The 18,868-nt window shown below is 38.9% G+C and overlaps 3 protein-coding genes across 3 annotated transcripts in view; 1 reads left to right on the forward strand and 2 right to left on the reverse strand.

The window, feature by feature from the left end:
* CASK (calcium/calmodulin dependent serine protein kinase) overlaps positions 1-18,868 on the forward strand; it is a 239,321-nt gene that overhangs the window by 122,577 nt on the left and 97,876 nt on the right.
* Positions 1,350-2,382, reverse strand: GPR82 (G protein-coupled receptor 82). The gene is given in 3 exon segments (XM_009986442.2): positions 1,350-1,579; positions 1,582-2,172; positions 2,175-2,382. Coding segments are annotated over 3 exon segments (1,029 nt in total).
* Positions 15,671-18,599, reverse strand: GPR34 (G protein-coupled receptor 34). The gene is given in 13 exon segments (XM_009992257.2): positions 15,671-15,694; positions 15,696-15,723; positions 15,725-15,788; positions 15,791-15,952; positions 15,955-16,131; positions 16,134-16,188; positions 16,190-16,375; positions 16,377-16,516; positions 16,519-16,620; positions 16,623-16,685; positions 16,688-16,754; positions 16,756-16,809; positions 18,579-18,599. Coding segments are annotated over 12 exon segments (1,101 nt in total). The 5' UTR covers positions 16,789-16,809; positions 18,579-18,599.

Consider the following 18,868-nt stretch of genomic DNA (forward strand, 5'->3'; position numbering starts at 1 on the left):
ATAAGTAGCACCAGAGATTAGAAATAACTGCATATATGCATTTCATCCTTTTTTTTTCTTCACTGAATATTATTGCACGTTCAGATATGTTGCAATTTTGTAGATCTTTTGTGCCATATGCACTCTTCTGTAAATGGTCTGGATGGAAACATTGTGAAGGAGGTGCCTTGTGGAGCAGCATGTGTTACTCCCACCTTTGAAGTGGAATAAGTATGTAGCACTTCTGGATGAGTACCGTGTCCTGAGTACACAAAGGCTGCATACCGATAAGGAAGCCCCTGCCTCAGCTGTTGAAGGTGACTGCCATGGATAAGACTGCAAGAAAAATGATTCCTGAGAAAACTACAGAGCATGTATAAAACCCATTCTTCTTATACACTAAGTAAAATCCTAGGCCACCAGAGTTTCTGTTCGTCTCTGGATACTTCGCTCCTGCGGGTTATTTGTCACCATCAAAACTTTCTCTTCGGAGTCACCTGTTGCAGATGTGATTCTAGTAACACTGTGGCTGTGATAGGGAAATGCCAGAGCAGGATGATAAAGTAATTGAATCTTAAATCTGAGTTTCCTATTTTAGTACAAAACTATAGTAAAGCTTTATACTAAAGCTTTACTTCTGTGAAGGCTAGAATTTAAAAAGTGCATAATTTCTTAGCACAGCTTTTTGCTTCTAAAAAACAGTCGCTATAGCAAAACCCTAATGCAGTGGGCAGAGCTGAAGTAAACAATGTCATCAGTAGCTTTAGAATAGATGTCATCAAGAACTTTTCTTTATGCACTAAACAATTTTAGCGTCTCATGATACATTCCTCCTTAAAAAAAAAAAAAAAACATTCTACCCAAATACTCCTGAAGAAAAAATACTTGAATGTGTTTTGTAGCTTTCTGCCTGCTTTCATAAGCCTTCGATACATGGTTCAGCCATTCCAGAGAAAATGTCTGTGCTTTGTTCAGCCTTTTTTTATAAAGGAAACCTGTGTCCAAAACCTGGGACTCTTTTATTGATGCTAGAAAAGAACTGCGTCCTCAACTTCAGCCTAGTTTCTGCCTTCTTCCTTGATTATTTAGATAGAAAACACTGTCCATAGGTCAAACATAAACTGTGTTTTGCATTTCGTGGATAAAGAGTTATTACACAGTTCACTGTATAAATTACTTGGATTCATTTGGATATACACATCAGATTTATTATGGCTAATGTTAATGTAGCAAGCAAAATCATTAAAAAAATACAAGTAATATGTTATTGTTTTATTTAAATATTTACCATTTCATATCAAAATCTGGTTATAGATAGTTAAAATGAGTTTAATGTTACTTATAGTCTATTAAAATATTTCCATGTTCCTTCACAATTCGGGAGTATCTTCAGTGGAAATATCAGCTTTACGTTTGTGGTGTTCTGGTGTGGATTTTGTAAACAGGTCATACAGACTTTTCTTGAATGTTTTATCTAGCAGAAGGGTTATAACAGGATCTAAACTACTTTTAGCTGCAGCAAGACAAGTAAGGAAATTTTTAATTTCCACGAGATAGTTTAACTTTGGGCAGTCGTTATTTGTAAGCAATATATAAAAAATGGCCTAAAGATGTGATATGGAAGAAAGCAGACAGTTAATATCATCTGGATGACAAGAATGTTTCTTTTCACTGTACTGTAAATTAGATGTTTTTCTCCGATACAGGTGTTTTTTTGTATTTGACTCAGATGTCTGGTAAGAGAATAGTATGACAATAAAACTGTCATAAAAGATACAAAAAAGCATGCAGTGGCAAGACAAGCTGCAATCATTGCGGTAAATTCACCAGCTTCTACCCTGATGTTGTAACATCTGTGAAATTCTTCCTCAGCCTTGGCCTGGACATTATATGTTATAGCTATTATCGTTATGCAGAGCACAGTAAGCCATATAATGATGCACAAATATTTAGCAAATTTTGGCTGACGAAACTTTTCAAGTACATGTCTGTAAAAGTTTTTGTTAACTGCTTGAGAGTATTGTGCATCACTGTTTTTCTTCAGTGTTGCATACTGACTTAGAGCAGTTGAACATAAAATTATAATCGTAACATACATACTGACGTGCATAATGAGAGTCCCAAGGTGATTTGCTGTTTTACACGCTACAGAGTCATAAGTCCATTGGTTCCCTCTTGCGAAATAGGCAGCCAAAAAGGCATTGTGCTACATACAAGTAAATTTGCAGTGATAAGGTTTGCCAAGTAAATGTATTGTGTTCGTTTTGGGGATGCTTGCCTTGAAAATTTCCAGGCAGTGAGAATATTTCCAAAACTTCCAGCAGGAAATAGGAAAGAGTAGATGACTGGTAGAGCTACAGTAGTAGCTGACGATGGCTGAAGAAGACATGTTGAATTTCTCATTTATGCTGATATTTCTTGAATGAATGGTCAGAGCTGAAACAGAATTAAAATAATTATTCTTCTGTAATGTGCATCTAACATCTCTTTTATTCTTTGCTCTTATTTTAACTGTTCCTTTTTCTCTCCTACTTCTCAGTGTTACTAGCTGCTGTTTGTCCTCTGGAGTTATCATCTTGAGTTTGTATGAGGTTACTGTTTGGGTGTTCTCTTTCACTGAGATTTTGTGAAGAAAAGTTGACTGATGTTAAACATCAAAGATTTTACGTGCATAGAATCTAATAAAATAAATGAGGAAACAAAAGGTTCAAGCTACGGTCTGACAATAATTTGTGTGGTCTTGGTTTATTTCTCAAACTTATGGAACATCTGCAACCTACTGGGGAAACCACTTCTAGACTATTTTAAGTTCAATAAGCAAAATAAGTGCAAAGTATTACTTTCATTGCAGAAATGCAGAAGAGTATCCTGTACCTCCATTTAAGTACAAATTAAACTGTGCATGATGCAGGAATCTGACTGGGTACAATTATTTTGTGCCGATGTCTGTATCTAACATTACTTTGTTCAGAACTCTGATCTTAGATGTACATTTTGCATAAACAATTCAGTCTATATTTTAAACATATGAAATGGTTGTTGAAAACTGCAATATATTTATTTTTTCCAAGTTCAGTTTTCAATCTTACCTCAATTCCCAGACTGAAAATAAGAAATCAAAGTTCTATACGGTGACTGCATATAAAACTGGCATTTCAGCTTACTAACATCTAGTGAAAAGAGATTTTATTGTTGTATGGATACTATTTTAGTGAAGTGTGTCCTAGTTAGCTTTTGTTCCATATAAAATCATATGAAAAAAAATAACAGATTTCAAACTTACACACTGATAATATTTTAATTTTTTTTAAACAGCTGTAAGCAAATAAACTCAGATACCAAAGAGGATTCTGTGTAGCTGTGATTAAAAAAAAAAAAAAAGAAAAAAACCCAGACACAAGTTGATTAGATAGCAAAAAGTTGTAAAAGTCATATTTAAAAATTATATTGTAGGCCATGTTTGACAACTTGAAAATTTAATTAACTTTTATAGTTGTTGTATTTTAGTCTACACTAAGTCCCATGTGGACTGTTGAACCAAAATGTATTAAATCTTTTATTACAATGAGTTAAATCCACAAAGTAATTATTGAATACAGTCATTTAAGAAGTCTAATGATGATTTTTGTGTCAATACCCAAATTTTGTCAGGTGAAACAAAGTAGTACTCATTTTAAGCTTACCTATGCAAACTGCAGGCACCTTCCTTTGCAGAGAGGAAATTTTTCTGTCTGATGTCCTTTTTATCTCCACTGCCACAATGAAAAGGACGATATTTGAATCTGAAAAGTACAGTTAAGAGCAATAGCCCTCTGACATAAGTTTTCGGAATGTACACTTTTACTGTGTCAAAAGCGTCTATGCTTTTAAAGCTCAAACGATGATGTTGTCCGTGCAAAAAGACTTTGAAATTAGGTCAGGGCGCAGCTCCATTAGACAAGTAAAAAGAATGAGTGTGGAAGAGTGATTGTAACAGTCCTTTGGTTGTGTAGGTATGGCGCAGAGACACCTTACAATCCTTTATATAGTGCTTTCCTCTTTTGGGGGGCGGGGGGTTATTACTGTCATTCTCTTTAGGCCTGCCCACTTTCCAGAGTGGGGAGGGGGAGCTGCTATTTTATGCATGAAAACTTGTATTTTCAGTTACATTTAATTACTCTTCAGCTCCAAGAGCTATCACAAAGCTGACTGACTGTTCCTGAAGCCCACATGCCATAATATTGTATCCGTGTCTGTCCTCGTATGAGTGACCAAATGAACACGCTCATCTCTAGTCAGGTGATGGATTGTGCGAAAGCAATTCACAGCTGATGCATTCTAGGCATCAGTTGGGGAAAACTGACTCTGTGTCCAAGAAATACGATATTTTATACAAATCATCCAGAAGCGTGCACGGGACGATTTCTTTTCTCTGTAGGAAAGATCTGATCACAGGTCGATCTAACTCCATTTAGCTCTGCAGAGCTTGAAACCTTTTAATTTCCTCTGTCTAATGCATCTGCGGTTGTCAGATATGGCTTTCAACAGCTGTAAGTTCCTTTATGAGAAAAGAGGAGGTACTATATAAAAACTTCTGCAATTTCAGTAACGTTTTTTGTTTTGTTAGTTTGCTTTATGTTTAAACATACACCGTGAGAATCCACCTCAGTGATCTACTATCAGCTTTATTGTTTGGACTCATTATTAATTCTACTTCTTTTTTTTTTTTACTAAAATGATGGACGTGTATGCTGGCCTCCTATTTAGACTGCATAGTTGATCTCATTATTTAAGTGAGGGAAACTTGCTGTGGAGTATTAGTGATTAGTTTGTAATGCTGTAATTAGTTTGCATGTACTTTAATTCTTGTTCCTGTTAGATTTAGTTACACCTTGTTTTTATTTTTCTAATTTTGAATGTATGTTTATACTAAAATTTGTTCTAACAGAGAGAATATTGTATTAATTAAATATTCTCTTAAGTAGCCTTAGAAGTCCTTGTTACTGTGGTGTTCCATGCAGGTTTAGACACAAGAAGGCATATCCTGAAAATTTACGAAGACGAGACATGCCAAAAAATGTGAGCAATTCCAGTTAGCAGGGGTTTTTTTTAATTATTATTATTCAGTTGTTTTTTAACTGTGGCCTGTAGCATTCATAATTTGATGGCCATACCTCCTGCTGTAGGAAGAAATAATGCTGCTTTTTTTTTTTTCCTGAATTATTTTATGGTAATAGATTATTATAGTGAATTACAGTCTATCAAACTTCATTTTGGAACTGATTAGTGAAATGAGTAACAAAGAAATGGAATGTTATAAGTTGTTTGTTTTTTTTTTTTTAAAGAAAAACACACAGAATACAGTTAAAGTTGATTCTAACCTGTAGTAAGTACCTTCATTATTCTTGTAGTGGACTATTTCCATTCACCTCACTTATACATTGCATATTTTATCTAAAATATATTCAATGGTATTCACATGGTACAAGTGCATCTTTTATGCAATTCACTCTTAAGTTCTTCAATGACCTTTACATGCATTCTCACCTCAATTATTTATGTTTTCTGTATTCTTGAACCATGATCACTTTCTAATTTATGCATGTTACTAGATTTTATATACCAGTAAGCAGCATTTTGCCATTGTATGCAAACAACTTCACAAGTCCTGGAACTCATGGTGGACTTCAACCACCCTGATATCTGTTGGAGGAACAACACAGCAGGCCATAAGCAATCGAGGAGGTTCCTGGAATGTGTTGATGATAACTTCCTTTTCCAAACGATAGAGGAACCGAGGAGAGGTGCTATGCTTAACCTTGTTCTCACCAACAAGGAGGACCTGATGGGGAATATAAAGCTCAAGGGCAGCCTTGGCTGTAGTGACCATGAAATGGTGGAGTTCAAGATCCTTAGGGCAGTGAGAAGGGCACACAGCAAGCTCACTACCTTGAACTTCAGGAGAGCAGACTTTGGCCTCTTCAGGGATCTGCTTGGTAGGGTACCGTGGGATAAGGAGGAAGAGAGGCCCAAGAAAGCTGGGTAATATCCAAGGATCATGTCCCCCAGGCTCAGGACCGGTGCTTCCCAGCAAAGAGGAAGTCAGGCGGAAATGCCAGGAGGCATGCGTGGATGAACAAGAAACTCCTAGATGAACTCAAACACAAGGACAGGTAGCCTGGGAGGAATACAGAGAAACCGTCTGAGCAGTCAGGGATCAGGTTAGGAAAGCTAAAGCCCTGATAGAGTTAAATTTGGCCAGGGACATCATGGGCAACAAGAAAACTTCTGTAAGTACGTCAGTGATAAAAGGAGGAATAGGGAAAATGTCATCCCTCTCTAGAAGGAAACAGGGGACATGGTTACCCAGGATATGGAGAAGGCTGAGGTACTCAAGGACTCTTTTGCCTCAGTCTTCACTGACAAGTGCTCTAGCCCAAGTCAAAAAGGCAGGGATTGGGTGAATGAAGAACCACCCACTGTAGGAGAAAATCAGGTTCAAGACCACCTAAAGAACCTGGAGGTGCGCAAGTCCATGGGACCTGATGAGATGCATCCGCGGGTCCTGAGGGAACTGGCAGATGAAGTTGCTAAGCCACTGTCCATCATATTTGAGAAGTCATGGCAGTCCAATGAAGTTCCCACCAACTGGAAAAGGGGAAACATAGCTCCCATTTTTAAAAAGCAAAGAAACGAAGATCCAGAAAACTACAGGCCAGTCAGCCTCACTTCTGTTCCTGGCAAGATCATGGAGCAGATCCTCCTGGAAACAATGCTAAGACACATGGAGAATAAAGAGGTGATGGGTGACAGCCAACATGGCTTCACTAAAAGCAAATCGTGCCTGACAAATTTGATGGCTCTCTACAATGGGATTACATTGTTGGTGGATAAGAGCAGCTGATGTCATCTACCTGGACTTGTGCAAAGCATTTGACACTGTCCCACATGACATCCTTGTCTCTAAATTGGAGAGAGATAGACTTGATGGATGGAACACTTGGCCAGCTCCTCATCCATCATCAGGTGGAGCGCCAAGTACTTTAACTGGTCAATGACTTAGAGGGTAACACCTCTTCCTTGTCTCCTTTGTCTGTCCTTCCTAAAGAGCCTCTATCCTTCTATTCCAACATTCTTGTCATAGGATTCATCTCACCACATCTCCGTGATGCCAATAAAAGAGTTATTCTATGGCAGAGTTACAGCGTTGATGGATAAGGGAAGAGCCAATGACATGATCTGTCTTCACTTGTGGATAAGGAATTGACTGGATAGTCGCAATCTCAAAGAGTTGTGCTCAATGGCTTTGATGTCCAAGAGGAGACCAGTGACGAGTGCCATTCCTCAGGGGTCAGTATCAGAACTGGTGCTGTTTAATGTCTTCGTTGGCGACATGGACAGTGGGATTGAGTGCACCCTCAGCAAGTTTGCTGATGATGTCAAGCTGTGTGGTGTGGTGGACACGCAGGAGGGAAGGGATGCCATCCAGAGGGACCTTGATAAGCTTGAGAGGTGGACCTGTGCTAAACTAATGAAGTTCAACAAGGCCAAGTGCAAGGTCCTGCACGTGGGTCGGGGCAATCCCAAGCACAAATGCATGCTGGGCGGAGAATGGATTGAGGGCAGCCCTGAGGAGAAAGACTTGCGAGTGCTGGTGGATGAGAAGCTCAACATGAGCCAGCAATGTCCGCTTGCAGCCCAGAAAGCCAACTGTATCCTGGGCTGCATCCAAAGAAGTGTGGCCAGCAGATCGAGGGAGGTGATTCTGCCCCTCTGCTCTGCTCTCATGAGACTCCACCTGCAGTACTGCATTGAACTCTGGGCACCCCATCATAAGAAGGACATGGAGCTGTTGGAGTGGGTCCAGAGGAGGGTCACGAAGATGATTCGAGGGCTGGAGCACCTCTCCTCTGAAGACAGGCTGAGAGAGTTGGGGCTGTTCAGCCTGGAGAAGAGAAGGCTCCGGGGTGATCTTATTGCAGCCTTCCAGTACCTAAAGGGGGCCTACAGGAAAGCTGGAGAGGGACTTTTTACAAGGGTATGTAGTGATGGGACAAGGGGCAACGGCTTTAAACTGAAAGAGAGTAGAGTTAGAGTAGATACAAGGCAGACATTTTTCACACTGAGGGTGGTGAAACACTGCACCTGTGGGATTTTAAGTTAAATATGTTTGTGTATGACAGTTTTTAGCTTTACCAGATTCTGCTTAAGCTTCTGTGAAAAAGCAAAAATAAAAACCTAAAACATGGCAGTAAAAGCAAAACTGTTACCTGTACGATAGATTCCGTTGGCTGCAAGCTGGGGAGTTCTCACTGCAAAATTAATTCCTTGCTGCTAAAGAACATTTCTATACCCCCTGACAAAAACAATCCTGTCTTTTCATTAGGCTTTTGATTTGTTGTCAATCGTGCTTATGTAATTATGTAATGTAATTTGCATAGTGAGATTACGTTACATTACATTATGTAATATATTTGCGTAGTGAGAATTTTTGTGGAAGGAATAGCAAGTACGTTTTTTCTTTTTGAAGCACAGTCAGTTATATCCGTGGTTTGAAAGCTCCATGAAGAAGCGGACCTCACTTTGAAATAAGTGCAAAGATGCACTGCCCCTTTGTAGGCAAACTTGAAACAACCAGGACTCACCATTTACAGACAAAAGCAAGATAACTTTTGAAAGTAGCATGTACCAGAATATGTTATCGTGGTATATTTTAAATAATTGATTCAGCTTGTTAAAACATAGGCTTATAAGTAAACCCAAGCTTCTTTTTTGTCCTCATTTTGTTTTTCATTTTGCAGTACTATGATATACAGCCATTTTTCTGCCATTCATGTTCTTATTTCTATGCTTTCCACTCTAACTGTGCAGTTTGAATGTTAAGGCTTTTTCCAACTTCATCCCTTCTGTCCAGTTATTCTCACTCTCATGATATCTGTGAACAGCTTCTGTGCAAGAATTTTTTCCTGTCTTCGCTCTACAGGTAGTGAATGGTGACAGCTTTGTGCCACCTTCTCTGTTCTCTTGGATTCCACAGAGCCCCTAGTAGTTGGGATTTTGTGTAAGGGATGAAAAATCGCTGGTAGAAGGTTCTCAGGGCTACAGAGAATACGTTGAAAATATATTTTGGTTTGGTGGAACGTACCAATGGGTTCTTTTCCTCTGTACACTTTATTTGTACTGTGCAACACAACTCCCTCCTCTCCACCCTGATTCTGTATGTACTTTCGGAGAGACCATTTAACTAAGGCATCCATATGTGAATTTTCTAGTTCCAGGAATAATGTGTCTGTCACTTGTTTATCAGTGATGTGAGTTGCACTCTTCTGTTATAGTTTCATTGACTGATGTTGTGAGGGAAGTTTTCAATTAAATTTTTCCATGTTGTGTTATCAAAACAATTGATACTTGTCTGCCCTCATGAAAAGTACCAATTTGCAGGTACCATAAATTACAGTTAATTTCAGTCTGAAAATGAACGTTGCTGTTGTGGTTTAACCCTGGTAGGCAGGTAAGCCCCATACAGCCACTCGCTCACTCCCCGTCAGTGGGATGGGGAACGAATCGGAAGAGTAAAAGTGCAAAAACTTGTTTATGACTTCTGTCTCTTGCCCCTCATGTCTTCAGATGCTCCCTCCTCTTCCCTCTAACACGCTGTGGTCTAATCTGTTGTTATCTTGAACCGTTTCAGCCCCATGTGCCAAAAAGAGTTGTTGTGGTTTAATCCCAGTAGGCAGGTAAGCCGCACGCAGCCGCTCGCTTGCTTCCCCTCCAGTGGACTGGCGGAGAGAACTGGTAGGATAGAAGTGAGAAAACTCATGGTTTGAGATTAAAGAGAGTTTAAGAGAAAGGAGGAAAAAAAAAGGGGGGGGGGAGGGTGGCATAAAAATAAAACCAAGATAAACAAGTGATGCAAAAAACCTCAATTGCCTCACCACCAGCTGATCAGCCACTTCCTGAGAAATGGCAGCCCTGGCAAACTTCCTGCCTGACTTTTATTGCTGAGCCCGAGGTCATATGGTGTGGGATTATCCCTTTGGTCAGTTGGGGTCAGCTGTCCCAGCTGTGTCCCCTCCCAACTTCTCGTGCACCCCAGTCTACTCGTTGGGTGGGGTGGATTGAGGAGCAGAAAAGGCCTTGACTCTGTGTTAAGCGCTGCTCAGCAATAGCTAAAACATCCCTGTGTTATCAACACTGTTTCATCATAGAAGTGAGTGATGGTACATCAACTGAAATTTGAGGATCTGTTGTAGATTGAATAAAGAAGGAAGAGGAGGTTCATGCAGATTATGTGGAGATGTGCATGAGTTAGCCTCTACCTGCAGAAGGAAGAATAAATGGAATTATTTTCACGTTGAAATTCAGCTGAAGACTCGACTAATTGTTATAGTTGGCCCTGATAGGAAGCACTGATGAGAAGTGACACTATTAAAGTGATTAATTATATGGTCATTTGACATGTCATGGTGTAACTTTCAGCAGACCTCTCAAGATACCTCCGGGACTGTTTGCTCTTCAGTAATATTGGTTTTTCAGAGCCTGGGATTTTACCCTCAAATTTGGGAAAATTGACTGCAGAAAAAATATGTAAGGATTAAATGTTTTTTAAAAATAGTGAAGATATTTACTTTTTTTTTTTTTGTTCACTAGTAATTGTTTCTACATGACAGTGCTGTCTAGTTTCAGATCCCTTTCTGAGCCCGTTGATTACATCAGCTTTTAACATCTTCAAGCATTGATTTACATAGTTGTGGAAATCCATAAGTATTTTCACTTGTCTGGTTGCTTTTTGGATGGGTTTTTTTTTGTTCTAACTGTTATCCTTTAACATCACACTCTGACAAAGATCATATAGTCATTCCTGGTTGCCCTCTTCTGTGCCTTACCTGCTGTATAGACTTGTGCTCCCTTTCAGATTTTTGTTTTCTGAGCTGATGAGTTCATTTATTTAATGTAGTCTGTATAAAATCTCTCTCTTGTAAATTATACAATATCACAGTGATGACTTCTCAGGTTTTTTTTTTGTCCTAATTTTAACAGACTGCTTACTCTTTTATTGCTGTTGAGCAGAGATTTATCTTTTTTTTAGGTTTGACTACCCTGAATAATTGTGTCATTTGAAAACTTTGTCATCTCCTTACTCTCACTCATTCCAGACTGTAGTGTTATGCATGTTTGTAAACGCATCTGTTTGCAGCTTTTGGAGAATATAATGAGGAAAAAAGACTGGGTTTTTTAAGCTTTCTTTCCATTTTTTAACCAGTTCTAAAACAAGAATTAGCATCTAACATCCTAGGGTTTCTTAGAGCCTGTAGCAAGTGACCTTACTGAAGTCGAAGTACGGCATATCACCTTTATCCCAGTGCTTCTCAGCTCTTCCAGAGAGCTCCTCTGTTACTGATTTTCTGGTACATGCCTTCCCTCGAACAAGTCTATTCACTTTTTCCTAGGGTATCTTATACACCCAAGCTTGCCTAATTTTATTGTCTTTTTAGGTGCTATGGATTTGCCTAATGTGAATATTAGACTGTAGCTCCTGGGATCTCTTTAGAAGATTTGGGTCATATTTGCTGCTTGTGTACAGAGGATGGTTTACGCAATAGATTATCCTATATTGAAATGCTTTTGGAACATTAATTTGTAGCATATAGTCTGGGAAAGTGTTGCTCTTTGGTGTTTCTTCTAAAATGTTTTTTTTCTGAAACCTGTCTGCTGATATTGTGCATGGCTTCCTTGGTGCTTCTTCTCTACAATTTTAAAGAATGGCTGTCATGTAGAACCACGTCTGATCAATGCAAATAGGTAGAGGTGTTTAAGGCTTTCCTCTTGGAAGAAAATATTGGCTAGATTTTACTGTTAAAATTATTAAAAACAAAAGAAAAACATGTGATACTATTCATATGATGGACCGAATCTTGGAACTTGTACTGCATGACTATTACTTGTTGTCCTTTTGTATATTTAGTTGCTTACCAAATAATATTATAGTATTGCATTATTTACAGAAGTAAATGTTGCATTATTTACAAAAGCATGCCCAGAATACTAAGGTGGTCTGCTTTTGGTCCTGTGGAACACATTTTCTGTTTGTCTTTGGCTTTAAAAGTCAATTTCATTTGTAGCCTTGAAGCCCTGTACTATTACTTGAGTCCGTACCTGCAGTTGTGCAGTGTCCATGAATTGCAGGTCCTGTAAATGAAAATTCTGGTTTAAACTCAAATTAGAATTCAAATTTTGCTCAAGCCATACAGTGTTGTCCCCTCCACCCCCAGCTGATGATCAGTGTCATGATCAACTACTCACAGTAAAGGAAATATAGGCCAAAGAAAGAATGATGAGATAACATTATATCTGTGAAATGCAGGTTTATAAACGCCACAAGATTTAGCAGAGTTGAGTAATAATGTAGAATTATACTGCACAGGAGAATTGCAGAGGACAAGGAATCTGCTGTACTATATAAGAGCACTGTACTAATATAGACCCAAGGCAGTTCTTGCTTCAGCACTGTCGTGGTTTTAGGCTGATCCAGCAACTAAAACTCACAGTCTCTCCTTCACCAGTAAACTAGAGAGGAGAAAAAAATAATAAAGGGACTGAGGGTTGAGACAAGAACAGAGGGAGCACCCACCAACCATGGTCCCAGGCAAAACAGACTTGGCTTTCTCAAAACAAAACAATTTATTAATGGTTACTTAAAAGGACAAAGGGAAACAAAACCGGTACTGAGAGGATAAAAAGAACAAAGCCAGATCTTAAAACCGACACATCCCCCCCCCCCCCCCCCCCCCCCCCCCCCCCCCCCCCCCCCACCCCCCCCCCCCCCACCCCCCCCCCCCCCCCCCCCCCCCCCCCCCCCCCCCCCCCCCCCCCCCCCCCCCCCCCCCCCCCCCCCCCCCCCCCCCCCCCCCCCCCCCCCCCCCCCCCCCCCCCCCCCCCCCCACCCCCCCCCCCCCCCCCCCCCCCCCCCCCCCCCCCCCCTTTCCTTTTCCTCCCGGCTCTACCTCCTCCCCCCAGCAGCACAGGGGGCAGGGACTGGGGGAGTGCAGGTCAGTTCATTCCGTGCTGTTACTGCTGCTTCTTTCTTAAAGGAGAAGGAGTCCTTACACCCTTTTCCCTGCTCCAGTGGATCCCCTACCCACGAGGAAAAATCCACAAACTTCTCCAGCGTGAGTCCAGCCCACTGGAAACAATCCTTCCCCACAGATTGCTCCAGTGTGGGCTTTACCACAGTCTCGGGTACTTAGGGAGCTGTAGCCACTCGCTCCGGCGTGGGTCGTCACGCAGACTCCAGATGCCTCTCTGCTTGTCGTGTGTTCCAACACAACCATCCTCAGGCTCAGGCATCTTCTCCCATGGGCTGCGAGTGGGTCTCTACTCCACCGAGGGCCGTCCTGGTTGCAGGGGGGCCGCCTGCCATCTCACCACCTGCAGGGGAAACTCAGCTCTGGCAACCTCCTCCCGCCTCCATCCTCACTGACCTGGTGTCGACTTGGCTGTTTCTCTCAGATCTCAGTTTCTCTGGGTGAACTCAGCCCAGTGGGCACCCCTGGGAGCAGGGTGCTCCCCGAGTTCCCCAGCCGGCTCCGCCGCCGCCATTCTCCGTGGGCGGCGCCAACCCAATGCAGGCAGCTGCCCGGCCGGGAGCCAGGGAGCGGGGCAGTGCCCTCCTCCCTCTCTCCTTGCTCCTGGGCAAAGCACCTTTTCTGGTTCCTTTGTCCTGACTTAAATAGGGCAATTCACAGAGGCGCCCTATTGGCCTCAACCCCGAGGGGGATGGCAGTCTGATCTGGTGGCCCAGAACCAAGTCTAACCCAGTTCCAAACTGGGGAGGTCACACGGAGCAAACCCCTCTCCTGCCACCAGAACCCCCACCCCCTCCACATCAAACCATGACAAGCATGCATATACTAGAATGACAAGATGATAGATAAAAGATTGTGAAAATATATAACGCAATTATTGTGAGAATTGATTAGACATGGTGTATAAATATTTTAACTAATTTTATGCTGAAATGTTTTTTTTTTAAATGCAATTACCATCATATTTCTATGAAAATTACATGTTTGTAGGAACCTCTTTCTTGAAGGTTAAGAAACCTCACATTTTTTGTGGAAAAAAAAAATAATGAAAGGAATGCACTGGCTAGTCATTGTAATATGTTTAATGTGTTTATATCCAGTTTCACCCAAAACTCAATGAAGTAAAATCACATAAAATTAAAGCAAGTTTATATCTAGCGAAGGTGAAGTGTATTTTTGCTTTGTTCAATAAGAGTTTTATGAGTAGCTTCTGTAGAAACAGAATATTGTACAGAATTAGTAAAATCCAGAAGTTTTGACACAGATTTGGCATTAAAAGTCATGTGATCCATCAGAGAAGTTACTGGTAGTATATTAAACCAACTTCTTTACATCAGCTTACTCGAGCCATATGCTTATATGTGTTCAGGATAATAAAACCTTGTTTATGGAGTTTAGCATCTGTTGTGTAATTCGTTCACCTTTCTGGCTGTCATGTCAGATATTTAAGTTGTTCTTAGTATAACTGCCTCTTATTTGTCTTTGGGTTCAACAACCTCCACCTTCAGCCCCCATTTTTTAGGCAATGTTACAGTTTGAAATTTTATTGTGCCTAAATACTTAAGCCTGTTTGGTTTTAATCTGCGAATCTAGTTGTATCTATGGGAGGTTGTTTTTACATGACTATTTAAATAGCATCAGCAATTATCAAGATTATTTTAATCGCGTGAAAAAAGATGATCTGTGCCAGGGAGGAAGCGTGCAGCTGAAATGCATATCTTTGGAAATCTGTAAGTAGACCAATGACTGAGCCTGAGCAAAGATCAGAGCTGATGTGTCAGGTGTTCACGAGAGATAATTTTTCTGTTCTCCTCTGTATGCTTAGTTCCATTAGTTTATTTTCCTTGTTGAACTACTTTGTGTAGCTGCAATCACCAAATTTGTCAGCTTGAAGGAAATCTTAGGTAACTGAAACACCCCTATGTCATGTCTCATTCTTTAATTTCTAATTTTCTAAAACCATTGCTTAGTTTTCCCTCAGGTGTTTGACCTTAACATTCATTAAAATGTTGAAATACAATAAGAAGCTAGGAGGCTTGAATATTTTAATTTTGCTGTTTAATAAAACAAAGTGTGTTTTTCTGTATTATAACTGAATAATGGCAGTTGTATTGTTCACCTCATTTTTTAAGCCACATATGTTGCTAAATTCTCAAATATTTTCTTGGAAAAATACTTGTATAAATGCAGTTAAAATGCTTGATCTCTTTGAACCCTATTAAAACAGAGAAATACATGAAGTCTGTAAAGGATATATAGCTCTTTTGAATAGGACACAATTACTTTTTGCAAAATTCATCTATTATTACATACACAAGTTCATAATGTTACTATTTATATACAAGATTCCTTATACAGTTTCTAAGTTAGTGTTCTAGTTTAGTCCAGCAAAAGATATCTGAGAACTTCTTATATTGTTTTCTTGAATAAACAAGAGCGAAATACTTCGGAAAAGTGACTTCTCATTTCAAGAACAGAAGTAAGACTTCTCATTTTTTAAGAGGAAGAAGGAGGCAGGATTAGTAGCTGCACAGTATTGCGTTTGGTACATGTTAAATTGATGTCCTGGAGTGACAGAGAGAAGCCAGTGTTCATTCATTTAAATGATCAAATCAGAGACTTCTTCTTCAAGAACTTGAGTGAGGAGTGGTAAGTAGATAATCGCTCTTGTGTATATTGTCAAGTTTATTTCTGAAGTGCTTTCTAGAGTTAGGCGTGAATCTCTATGAAGTCTTCTGCAAATAGTTGGAATACAGTTCTACGGACACTTCTGGACATTAGGAAATACATAACTGGGTCTAAGCAGCTGTTAAAAGATGAAAATATGAGCATCACCTCATTACATTTGTGAATGATCTCCTTCCAATAACAAGATGGATTTTGTAACTGTGATGTAATGTAGACAAACGGAACACGTGGTAAGGAACAAAACAGGTGGTGAAAATAACGAGTACAATGAAGGAATTCCTTGCTGTCTGGGTGTATTTTCCTGCGTTGGGAAAATTTGCTCTTTTCTTTGAAATTTTCAGAAGGTTCTTGGCAATTTTTACATACGAAAGTATCAAAAGGAAAAAAACTATCCAAAAATGATTACAATAATATAATTTAAAATCGCTTCTGTCTTCGCATTCTGTTTATTTCGGTTAATGAAAGCACATAGTAGAATTGCTATCCTTACTCTTATAGAAAGATGGTGCAACTACTATATAAATCCTATTAGTGCAAGTGCCCCACACCATGCAACAAATATGTATACTTCGTGTTGTAGTTAACATTTTAGGACGCTTTACAGACTTATTTATTTTTATATAACGATCTAGACTAATTAGTCCCCAACAGTACTATGCTAATGTACATGTTCATATAAAATAGAGTTCCTACAGTCTTGCATAAAATCAGTCCAAACATCCAGGTGTTTTTTGTAACATGATAGAGTATTCGGAAGGGAAGACAGAAGATCAGCAGAAGATCGCAACCGCTACATTTAGCAAGTAAACTTGAATAGAATTCCTTTTCTGGTGGATGCACAGGAAAGCAAACAGGGCTATAATGTTTCCAACTAATCCAACGACAAAATAATAGAGTAAAAAACTATCAAAGCAAGCGATAGTGAGTTGTCATCTAAGGGACAAATGACATTGTTTGAATTTCCGAGGCATTTATGGCTAGGTTAGTTTGGTTACTCCAGAAGATTTCCTTGTGTGGAAGAATGCGTCAGTAAATCAGCTGAAGCTGCAGCCATCATTTGTGAGGATTTTTAGCTGTTCTGTAGGGATGCAAAGAGAAAATTTTAAAATTGAATCACCATTGGATCATTTTCACATGTTTTCTTGCTTTATTATATACGGTCTTATGTGATATAAAACATACAAAGGCCATAACTGAAAAAAAAGTAAGTGCACAGAATATCGCTGAGTAGGAGAAGGACTTTTAGCTGGATATCACGATACAATGTGAGTCTAGAATAATTGGTTCCCTGTTTTTCTTCACATGAAGTAGGCAAGAACAGATGTACAGAGTACTTACTCAGATAACTGTTTTGTAATTCATCGTTACTGTCTTAATTTTTTTTAAAAATCAACTATTCTGTTTTCCTACAAAACTTTAGAAATTTAAATTTTTTTGTTTTATTTATAATTACAATTATTTTTTTTAAGTTCTGAAGTTAGGTTTAGTTTTTTTCGTGACAGAAAACTTTTTTAATAAGATGCAAGAACAAGTAAACCTAGCTAAGTGAAGTATTCTCAGTGTGGTACAAGTACATCGAATATATCAAAACAATTCTAAGCCATCAATATTAATTTTAAATAAGTACCCAGGATCTCTCGCATGTAAGTCACTAGTTTTCAATTTAAAAAGCCGCTAGTTCAGTAGTCAATTAATATGTATTGGCTATGTAACCTGCTATAAGTTACACTGTGAGTCAGTACCTGTTTCAGGAGATAGTTTTTTCATAATTTATACTCTTCATGTAAATGTAAGTATTTTCTCCTTTTCTTAACTGTTCACAAATAGGTATGCAAGCAAACTAATATAGCTAGAAACCACGTAATGCAGTAACAGGTTGTTTTCTCATCTTCCTTGAAATGAAAACAAGGAAGACAATGAAAACAAAGTTTTTAATTTCACTAAGTTTATTTTGATCAGGAGTGTACAATCTGGAGAAAAAAAATGTTAGCTTTGACCAAAGAATGAAAACCAAAAAAGGTGTGTCATTAGGAGAGCAGAATGACAATGAGCTGTCTTTTGTCCTCAATTTATATGTCATAGCAATAAAAGATTCCATAAATGAGTTTATTTACAATTTTTTAAGAGGGACCGATCTCATAAAAACATCAGAATCGTTTGTTCGTAGTCTGAACTTAGTTGTCCAACAACGATAACAAGAAAAAAGCAACAATACACTGCCATATACATAACTTTAAATAATGTCTCATTGCATGCTAGGTTTTAAAATGCAAATTTACATTTAAACGTGATACAACAGTGAAAATGGCAGCACTTTAGGTAAAATTCTTATTAAGACTGAATGTACATACAGAATTTGAATTATTGAGAGGACAGGCTAAAATACTTTAACATCCTCTGTTGGCTGATCTTACAATTGCATATAAATTGGTACAATATGTTAGCATTTTAAAAAATATGTTCTGTTTGCAGATTGTCGTTCATATTGTCAGGGCAAGAAGTAATTTTAGAGTTTGGTTAAAAAACATTGTGCTTTCAAATACATCTTGAAATCTATCTTACTATAATGTCTTGTTTATGTTGTTTTTCTATGAAATGCTTGGCATCATGACACATAAGCAGTGACAAGTTTAAGGTCAATGAAAGAGAGAGAAAAATTGGTTATGCTGCAGATGCCTTAGAAACATAACTTCTTGATTTCATAAGTTTTGTCATCTGTAAGCAAGCAAGCATGCTTAAACAGGTGTATTTAAGAAAGGGTTTGAAGGTCATTAGTACCTTTGCAATTAAAAGAAATTCTATAGAAATTTCATTTACTGTAGCTTAAGTATAAAAGAAGCCACTTACCATTTATATATTAAGAACTTCGGCACATTTTCAAAACCGCTGATGGAGATAGGGAGGAGTAACATGCAGGTCCTCTTATTAGAAAGCTAAAGCACCAGCTTCTCTATGAAAGTGATGGGAATCAGCTGACACAGTACAATTAGCAACGAGGGGAAGTTTACTAGTGTTGCAACTGTTTTTTTAAAAAAGATATTTTTAACTAGCAGAACTCAGTTTGTTGAACAGATCAATTTTGCTGGTAATTTGGACTTTGCTGGGAGAGGTTCTATAATAAAATTTTCTCTGAGTTT

This window comes from Tauraco erythrolophus, chromosome 1 (assembly GCF_009769465.1).
Source record: "Tauraco erythrolophus isolate bTauEry1 chromosome 1, bTauEry1.pri, whole genome shotgun sequence".
NCBI classification, from domain to species: domain Eukaryota; kingdom Metazoa; phylum Chordata; class Aves; order Musophagiformes; family Musophagidae; genus Tauraco; species Tauraco erythrolophus.